The 10,517-nt window shown below is 40.9% G+C and overlaps 1 protein-coding gene across 3 annotated transcripts in view; it reads left to right on the forward strand.

The window, feature by feature from the left end:
* Positions 1-10,199, forward strand: part of bach2b (BACH transcriptional regulator 2b) — an 89,683-nt gene extending 79,484 nt beyond the window's left edge. For all 3 annotated transcript variants that reach the window (XM_078274217.1, XM_078274216.1, XM_078274218.1), the window contains exons 4-5: positions 3,392-3,598; positions 4,456-10,199. In XM_078274217.1, the coding sequence (XP_078130343.1) occupies positions 3,392-3,598; positions 4,456-4,953 (705 nt within the window). In that variant the 3' untranslated portion in view covers positions 4,954-10,199. The remainder of the gene's footprint in view (positions 1-3,391; positions 3,599-4,455) is intronic.
* Positions 10,200-10,517: the final 318 nt, after the last annotated feature.

Genomic DNA, 10,517 nt, shown 5'->3' on the forward strand with positions numbered 1-10,517 from the left:
CAAGATTCTTGTTGTGTTGATTTTGGCTACGTCTTTGCAGCACTGCGGCTAGTGCTGTGGTGTTTTTGCACTCAAATTCCCAGAAATAACTTGGCATTCAAACAGTGTGTCCAGTACTGCAGGTTTGGTGTGGTGTTGTTTTTTTGGCGTGATTTTCTGTTGATGAAGTTTGACATGTTTTTCTAATTAACTAGAAACTGCAGTTGCTTCTGCCAGTAAAGTAACAAGCATCAGATGATTTTGCCATGACAATCTCTGCATGCTGACACACTGAATGCTTCTTACATAAGTGAAGCTTGTTATCAACCTTGTACAGATTGATATTATTCATGACTATATCATTCAGCAAGAAAGCAGCAAAACAGTCTTTTATTTATCTGGAAATGTTGCAGATTATTACTCTAACCCCTGGGACAGAACAGTTCCTATTGAACCTCTCCACATTATCTTCATTAGGATCTGACCTGGACCAGTGGTGTCAAGCAGCAATCATTTTAGGAAATAACTTCAGTTTTTAAAGTCTGTCAGAGTCAGAGTGTTTTTTTACCTGTCCTTCCTATCCATTTTTAATAGTGCTTGGTGTCAGGGCTGAGATCCAGCACAGCTCTGGTTCCCATCCCCCCCATCTGCAGCCTAATGACCCAGAGAAAGACAGTGACTGAGGATACGGATGAAGAATGAAGAGAGAAAGAAATGTGAATCCAGAACAGTGTGGTGTGAATTTATGACCAGTGTTGAAGCATACTATATTTAGCCATCCCCTGCGTACTGGTGACTGGTAGATGAGGGGGAGAAAGAAACCATCACAAGGTCGCAGCGTCTCCTTCCCCTTGTTTTTCTAGCCTGGTTTGGCCAAAGATTCCATCAGACCCTGTCGGGGGAAAGGGTTACCCTCCCACCCTAACCCTCCCACCTCTGTAAGCGCAGTGTGTGATGGTACAAGCGATCTAATCACAAACAGAGTCATCTCCCTCTCTGCTTTAGATGAAGCTGGCAGCTTGTACTGATGTTTGATAGCTTTCCTGCTCCTATTTGAGGCTGGAGTTGTCATGCCCTGGAAAAGGAGCGAGAGGCGAGTGTGGCCTTGAAAGCCGGCTCATTATTTATTCATGTGTCTGCATGCAGATGTCACACTGAGATGAGAAAGAGGGCTCCTGTCGGTGCAGAGGGCTGCACTTCTAATGAGGAAACTCAAGCCATTTTCTCTCTCCAGGATAGATTGACATGTAGATGTGCTCTTCATTGAGGAGTCATTTTGATTCTGTCATGAGTAGGCATGTTGCTTTATCCCCCAGAGGAGGGGGGGCACAGACCAGGCGATGCTGGGAAACAGAGCTGAGCCACCTCTGCTGCAGCTGTGCTGTAGTCCTCTGAGCAAGGTACAGTGGTAGTGCTCCTCTTACTCCTCTCTTCCTCCATTGTTTGACTCCTGAGAGGCAGCCACAGGAAAGGAAAGGAAAGGAAAGGAAAGGAAAGGAAAGGAAAGGAAAGTGAAGGGAGAAGGAGAGCTGCCTGTCTTCCTCTGGCTCTTTGTTATGCCTCCACTGCTTCCCTCGCCGCCTACAGCTACAGATCCCTGGTGCACACAGATACCGCTGGGGTGGATCTGCCTATGATGAGCTTATCGTAAGGTTTGCCATCACCAGAGGGAAAGAGGCTCTCAAACTGAGAACAAGAGAATAAACACATACACCCTTGATATGGTGTCATATCAGTGAAGAAATGCCACACAGCTTTCTTTCTATTTTGGTCTGCACCGCCAAATCACTGCTGCATTTATTCCACTAATTCTTTTGTTCTGCAGCCTGTGAAGACGGTGTAGATATTCATGCCCCCAGAAATCACCTGACACTGATTTGGATCAGGTTGACAAGTCACTGCCCCCCTCAATCTGTCATACTGGCTCCTTTCCAGGCACTAAGGGACAGATGGAGAGGGACTCTTTTCTTGGATCACCTTTTCCCCTCTGCTTGAGAATGTGCTACATGTTAAATGTGAGGCGGAGAGCGCTGAAGGCTCACTGAGTCCTGCTCTGGGAGGCTGGGACACAGCGCTCTACTGCCACCTACTGGTCAAGTGTAGTAAGTGCCCTACAGTTAGTAAGTGCCCTACAGTTAGTAGGCATGATGCATAGACTCACCTTATTTTATAGATTCTCCTCTGTGTACCTGGTAGATTTAGCCATACTCCATCATTAATCTCCCTCATTAAATCACACAGGGGATGTTCATTGAGCCAATCAGACAAGTTAGTGATGTTTTGTTGTTGTGTGAAATTAAGATATTAATCATGTTAAAGGGACTGCAGCTCCAAAGTATGGAGAATTCAACCTAGACTTCCAAAGTGTTTGATTATGATCAATTAATAAACTAATGAAGCAAGTCTAAGACTTCATACTAAATCCACTCTTTTGACTTAGTAAATTATATGTACAGTCACTTTATTATACTATAAAATAGTGTAGTGTTCATGACAACAGGCAACATTCTTTGAAAAACAGAAAATCCAGTAATTCTGTCCAGACACATTATGCTGCAAAAGAAGTTAGTGAAGTGTCCTAACATCCAGTTATATATCTGCCAAAATACTAAATCCTGTGTATTTTAAGGCAGATTTAAAGATATTGGGTCTTAAAAAATAACATAGTCATCTCTTGAAAACCCACCATGTGTAATTTCTGTGCATATTTATAATGCAACCTCCACAACAGTCCCAAAACACGACCGGGTGGCAGCTACTGAAGGCGGCACAATGACGGATGGGGTGTTAGGTTGCTCTTTAAATTGTGATTTTATAAACCCAAAGTAAAAAATAAAAGAATAGATAAAACCTTGTCATTATCACTTATTTAAGTGTAATATAATATATGATATGAGCCCCTCCCTCGGGTCTGTATGGCTGTTTGATTGACTCTCCAACATTCATCCCTATCATTCTTATTTACTCTTTCAACCTGAGCACAGGTCTAACCAGCCAAAATAACTGAAAACACCTTTACATTTTAAAATGGCAAAATTGGTTTTACGAAGGCTTTTACTAATTTGACTTTTTCCCTTTTTGTGTCCTCGTGTCAGATTCCATCTCACAATTAATCTGTATTCCGCTTTATCATTTACACGTTGGCAAATGTAATCATTTTCTTTTCTTCGAGTTCAACAATGCATCCTTAATTTAAGTGATCAATTGTGTTTCTAAATTAAAATGTTAAATGAATGGATTAAACCCAAAAAGTCTATAATTATTCCAGTGGCACACTTGAGACTCCATACAAAAAGAACTTAGTATTTTGTACATTTTGGACAGTTTCTGGCCACCTTAATTAATGTTCAATAAAATATAAATGAAAATGTATTTGTTTTATGCATAATGTTTTCTTTTCCTCATGCCCTAGGTGAAGCTGCCTTTCCCTGTAGATCAAATCACAAATCTTCCACGGAACGACTTCCAAATGTTGGTGAAAATGCACAAACTGACCTCGGAGCAGCTGGAGTTTATCCATGACGTGAGGCGGCGGAGTAAGAACCGCATCGCAGCGCAGCGCTGCCGCAAGAGGAAGCTGGACTGCATCATGAACCTGGAGTGTGAGATCAGAAAACTGGTGAGTCTGCTGTTTCCACCAACACTGTCCCCAGCTGTCACCTGTCTGTGAGACTCTCCTCTCTCCATCAAACACGCATGCTAGATGCTAGATTCGATCTGCTAGACCTGTTGAAGTCACAGGATGGGCCTCGTGACTTATTCTGCCTCGTACTGTTTTTTTCCCCTGGTATTCTGACACTAACCCTAACCAATCCCCACTCCCAATGCCTAAACCTCACTATGTCCACCATTCTAGCAGATCCGACTTAGGATCTACCATCAAACACCCTCTCACCAGGAAAAACAGTTAGCTCCACCACCTGAGCAATACTGCTGCTCCGTTCTCTCAGCCCCGCCACGTGTCACAGTGCCCTCTGGTGGCCATGCTTGGTGAACAGAGTGTGGGGGGTGGTGAAGCTCGGGTTCAATCTGCAGGAAACTGTAATGGGTTTGAAACTTATAGTGTTTGATTTGTTGTGTCAGCCTTCAGAAATAACAATAAAAAAGCACTCACGGACTCCAGCTGTATGCAGAGAGAAAGGTTTTTATGATGCAACAGGAGGACAATCTTTACCAACCTGATAACTGATGATACAGCTGACTTTTTCATAATAGCATGAGATGTCAGCACAGTATACGAAAGAGACATTAAAGTATGAATCGATCTTTTTTCTGTCTTGAACAACAGTCAGGTGCCTGTATGAACATTGGAACAGTTTTCCTGCTGTATTTATTCCCCCGTTTATACTGGCCTTTAAAAGAGCCCTTCCCAATGCAAAGTGATGGGGGCTAAATACTTTTATTACTCTTTGTTTGGTGTGTGTGTGTGTGTGTGTGTGTGTGTGTGTGTGTGTGTGTGTGTGTGTGTGCGTGCAGGTGTGTGAGAAGGAGAAGCTGCTGACGGAGAGGAACCAGCTGAAGGCGTGTATGGGGGAGCTGTGGGAGAATTTCTCCTGCCTGTCCCAGGAGGTGTGCCGGGATGTCCAGCTGAGCCCCGAGCAGGTCCAGTCTCTACACCACTACTGCCCCGTGCAGCGGCCCGCCAACTCTACTGCCAGCATCTCCGCTGGCCACGAGACCAGGCCCCCCCCCAGCCCTGCCACAATTAACAACACCACCAGCATCGACCTCACCGCGCACTCCGGATCGGCCACGCCCGAGCCCAGCTTCCACGGCTCCCCCGGCCCCTCGGAGAGCGAGCCCGACTCGGCCGTCAGGAACGGGGCAGACAGACATATGGACAGCCAAGACACCAGCTTGTACACAAAGTCAGGGCTGGAGAAATCCAACCAGACGGTAACGGTGGATTTCTGCCAGGAAATGACTGACAAATGTACGACTGACGAGCAGCCGAGGAAGGACTGTACTCAGTAGTCTTGTTGTTTTTTTTGTTATTATTATTTAATGTTACTCTTCTGACAAACCCTCTCTCGGGGTGTCTGAGACGTTCAACCTCCGCCAGTGTTCACTGAAAAACAAGCTTTGTTTGTATTTATGTCTTTTTGTCGGTTGACACTAAAGTTGTCTTAACAGCAGCAATACTGTTCTCCAGGTATTCTCCTCTTACCATGACAGAGTGGGAGCTTCTCACCAAACACTTCGATGGTGCTATTCTCACCCCGACAGCAACCTCTGCACTGGAGACTCTGTTCTTCATGTGTCACACATCACGACTCCAAGTTGAACCTCATCGGACCTAAACAGCAGCTCTCTGTCTCTCTGTTCCTGCCTTTCCCTCTCACATTTGTTCTTCTCTTCTTCCCACTCTGTCTCTATCAATCTTCTCTACCTCTTTCTGTCTCACTCTCTGTCTCTCTGTCTGTCTGTGGTTCTCCTCTCACTAAATGGAAGTGGCCCTTTTCGTCACAGCAATTCAAACTCAGGAAAAGAAATCCTCTGAATGTTCAACCTAATTCATGAAAAATGAGAATACAGCTTCTGTACACGAGGAAGTTACGATGCAGTTAGACTGTAAAATGTTCATATGCAAAAATGTCTTCAAACGTCTGGCATTTGTATTTCTGTACAGGAGAACTTTATACAGGCTGTAACCGAAAAACATTCCCCCTTTGCCTTCCTCAGCACTGAACTGAAAGGAAAGAAAGGTTTTTGCAGGCGGTTAAATGGCTATTTTTATTTCCCACTCATCAGCAATACCATTGTATTTGGATGTTGTAAAGGTGATTTTCAAGTGCTTGTTTGGCAGAAATGTATATAGTACAGAGCATGATGACTGTAACAGTGATTTTGTACAGGTAGAGGCTTAGATGTTTCTTTTTCACGGGGTTATATCAAGCACCTTTTTGCTAAGGGAAAATCTTTGATTTGCTGTTTCCTGTCCTGCCTAACGAATGCGCCCCATCACGGTGAGTGTTCTTAAACTCAGGAAATCAGCTCGATACACATGTGACACACACATACAGTACATACAGACACATGCGTCAACACACGTGTAAAATATTGAGCCCCATGCATGTATAAAAGTTAGACATTCAAGATGCGTTTTAACGCGAGGCTCAGGCCAGCTCCTCTCCTCTCTAAATGTGAAAAAAGAGTTCTGCCTTGTGTTTTTTTGGAGGAAATGTTATTTTGTATCAGTATTTGAAGATGATATTTGTGTCCATTCTGGCAGACATGCTTTGGGTTCCTTCAGTATTGCTGTTCAGAGATAGCAAAAAGCACAGCCGACATATAAGTGACAGATACTTTGATTTGTTTTTCAAATTGATCCTGAAAGAAATGAACACCTATTGAGAAAAAGAAAAGAATATTGACTTAAATCAGGCACTTTGTTCCCGGCCCCAAGCGCTCAGAGCCATTTAGCACTTCAATAAGGGTCTTTGTCCTTGCTTCAGACCCCCCTTGTCTCAGACTGGAGCACTTAAATTGGCACTTCAAGAGGAAACAATCTTATTGATATGATTATACAAATATACAATTACAAATATTTCCATGAAGAAAGTGTATCTGATCATAAAAGAGGCTACTGTTTGAGAGTGTTCACACCTTATGTTTGTATTTCTTTAAGAATTGAATAAGCTAATTCACAGTTCATTTATCGTGAAAGCAGTGTTTGTGTTGTCCAAATAATTGAGTAACAATCATATAAGATAGTAACCCGTTTGCCCTAATTGTTTGAACATCCTCCTTTGTGATGTGCATGCATGCTGTCTACAGCTATAAGCCTAGTTAGTTTGTCTAGCTTCTGTTTACCTCGTAGCGTTCTCTCTGGAGCAGTCTGATTTTACAATGATATTTTTAACAGGCAAGACAAGCTGAATTATCTCAACACTCATCACTAGAGGCAGGCTTTAAGTCCAAGCAGGGTCGAGCTCTAGCACAAAGGTTGAGTTGAATTGAAATGTGAAGCTTTATTTGTTGATTCTTTAAAGCCCCAATCCAAGATGGCGATCCCTGTTAGCTTAATAAAGAGCTGAAGCTAATGTCTCTGGTAGGCAGCTTAGTGCAGATAGCACTCTAAGACAAACTCATTTTCACTACAGTACATGCTATAAAAAAGAAAACCCTTCTCTCTAAAAAATAAATAAAAAGGCTTTCATACATATATGGGGAATTAAATGTTAAAGAAATGCTATTTTGGGGGTTAAAACTTGAGTTGGACACCCTCTCCTGGTTTGATAATGTAACTGCTGTTACAAAGCTCCACCCCTTTTGATGACATCACACTTTAAAGGTAGTTTGACAAAATGTTTACAGCCATATTTAAGGGAGGTTCAGCTGAGTGGAATTTAAAAAACACAATTCAAAATCACACATTACATTTGTAATAATGTATTTCCAACAAATACAGACCAGCAACTTAACCGTGTTGCCTTTAATGAAGACCATTTACTTTGTTCAAATCACAAAGGGTTCAACTCTGTGCTGTAGTGAATGCTCCTTTATCGTAGAATACAGTGACAGTGAACCTCACATAGGGGTCATTTTGTTAATAACTCTTGTTTGTTTTATAACTCTTTTAAAATGAGTACATTTTATTTCTTAAAAAATCTATTTTTGGCCAAATAAGTCTGGTATTGGGGCTTTAAAGTTTGGTGAAATGTTCTCTCCCTGACTTTAACTGATGTAAATTTTAGATGTAGTTTAAAATATGACACTGAGTAAGTGTATTTTATAAACCTGTCTTTAAACTTTTAAAAGACTGGTACATAGACCCATACACACACACACACACACATATACAGTATATATTCATATGACACACACACACACACACACACACACACAGCACGTTGTGGCACAGCCTGAGTGGGCAGCAGTAGTGGTTCTTCATCGACTGGTGTGGTTTTTCGTGTTTGTTCGGCCCTTTATCCTGTTGCTCTTTTCATTCTTTCCTGCATATTTCCTGCAGCAGAGCAGTATTTACCCATGTGGAGATTCTACCAGGTCCAAGCCAGAAAAATAGTGGAACCATCTGCATTACAAAAGCTTCTTTTCTGCAAACGTTGTGCAACTCATTTTCTGTTTATGTACTTTTTGTTTGTTGCATTGGAGAGCCCGACTCTGACTTTATGTTTGGAGAAAATACATTTGTGAAGTTTGTGTTAAAACTATTGTGACAAAGGCCCCTGGGTGTCTCCTCAGGTATCCTAATAATCCTACAATGATCACATTCTTGTTTTTGCGTAGCAGTTTTCATACCTATCGAATGTTGATAATTCAACTTAACAAACGCTTAGATTCCTGTAAAGAAGATGAGAGGTGATAGAGGACTCTCTGATTGGTCAGAGTAGAGTTACAGGCATCCTCAGCTGCAACGGGGAGATGAGTTCATGTCAGGGGTCAGTTCAAGTTCAAAAATATATATAAGAGATCAAATTCTCACTTATGTCTTGTGGGATCTAGTCATGCAGATAGTTTGGGTTTTATTGGTCCAGGTTTTGGGATATCTGTCTGTTGAGATGTCTGCCTTCACTCTAGACAGTGGAGGATTTCCTTTGTGGTGCTAACATCACTAAAGAAATGCAACGTTAATTCACAGAAGTTGTGTCCTGTTACTCGGATAATCACATTGTTGTGAACAGTATTCTGTTTTTAGACAATCTCAAAACTTTGGTGAATAAAACCCAAACTATATGCATGTCTAGATACCAGTGGAGGGAAGTGAAAACATATTGCTTTTGACATTTGGGTGAACCGACCCTTTAGTGTCTCCGGGTGCCAAGCATTTGAACCTGCTCTCTATATCATGATGAAGCAGATTTTTTTTTTTACTTGCTTTGTTTGAGAGTCAAACCAAACGTCCCTTAAAAATGATTAGTTAATATTACTTAGAGCTGCAGAACAATAATTAAACAAAACATTGATATATTATCACTTGAAAACGTTTTAATGGCTTAAAATGTTAGCGCATGGAGCAGACACAGAGCAACATCATTGATTTGGTTCCACTATGTTCACCAGCTAGTCTCTAACTTTGTATCTGTGTCATATCAGCAGCTAGCACACAAAGCTGCCTGCTGCTGGAAAAGAGATTGACGAGAACAGAGATTGCTGGTTGGAAACCAAAATAATGAGCTAAACGAGGCTAAAAAGATGAACATTACACAGTGTTCATATAAAATATTGATTAGTAAGTGATGGAACAGTAATAATAAGCATGAGCACCTAAAATGAATTTAGATATGAGGAATCCTCCAGGTTACTTTTTGGGTTGTTGTAACTGATTGCTCGTACCTTTTTGCTGTGTATTTGTCTTGTTCAGTTAAACATTTTTGTTGCTGCTTCTCTGAAACAAACACTGGCTTTTCAACTCCAAAGGTTGTTCTATGAAAACATATGAACAAAAACATGCCTTTCTCACAGATTGCTCAACTTTATTGAAAAAATAAATCTGGTATCCTGGTGGAATGCGCAGGCTGAGATCATTGAGTAAAATATAAAAATGGAAAATGTTTACAAATGGATGTCATGTTTGATCAGATTTTGCCATGTAAAAATCACTCGGTTCAATTGTACTGGTTCTTTGTGTTGTTTAAAGAGACACCTTGTCTTTAATCCAGCTTTTGGAATGGGTCAGCGTTACATGGATACAAGTGCACCTCCGATATTTGCCTTAGAACTTGCAGAGGCCATAGTTCATATTCAAGTGAAGTGAGTGTATGCAGGGGCCTGGGCCCCCATCCCTGAGTCACCAGTGCGGACTTTCTCACACTTATCTACCTGTGAAATCCTTCATACCTCTCATAACTGGTCAACGACTGTATCAGCAAACTGCATCAGGTGTTTTTTCTACATGCTTTTTACACAGATTATATGGATTATTGTATTAGTAGATTTTGGTGCATCCTTTTTAATGTAATAGCTCTTAAGCTTGTAGTTCAAGTTGTTGTGTTTTTCTTTCATTTTTCTAGATGACTGTTTTGTGTTAATATTGTCAATTGGAAATAGCTGTTATTTGCTTATTCTCTACTAAGAGTTCTTACCTTTATCATTTTTAAATGCTACATGACCCTAATTAATTAAAATGACTTAATAACCATTGTAAATACGGTATTGTGCAAACCCCATTTTCATTCATTTCAATTGCTAGTGTTAAATAAATGACTCTTTTGTCTAGACACCATTTCTCTTTATGAAATAAAGAAATATGCATATCATTGTTGTGTTTTGTGGATGTTTTTGCAAAAACCTTGTTGGTCTGTATGAAAGCTGCATTACTGTAGTTTGGCCATTCTGGGGCAGCAGAGTAAATTTCCGTTATTTCTGCAGTTACATAAATCTGGAGATGTTTTTACAGCTATACTATGACTTTACAGAAGTCATAGTATAAAGTGTTGAGAAAAAAAATTATAAAAACGTCATAGTATATTAATTTGAAACATATTTAAAAAAGTCATAGTGTATTATGTATTAAGTCATGATAGAGTATGACGAAAGATAATACCACTCATCGTTTGGCTATACTATACTATGAC

Source organism: Sander vitreus, chromosome 18, assembly GCF_031162955.1.
Source record: "Sander vitreus isolate 19-12246 chromosome 18, sanVit1, whole genome shotgun sequence".
NCBI classification, from domain to species: domain Eukaryota; kingdom Metazoa; phylum Chordata; class Actinopteri; order Perciformes; family Percidae; genus Sander; species Sander vitreus.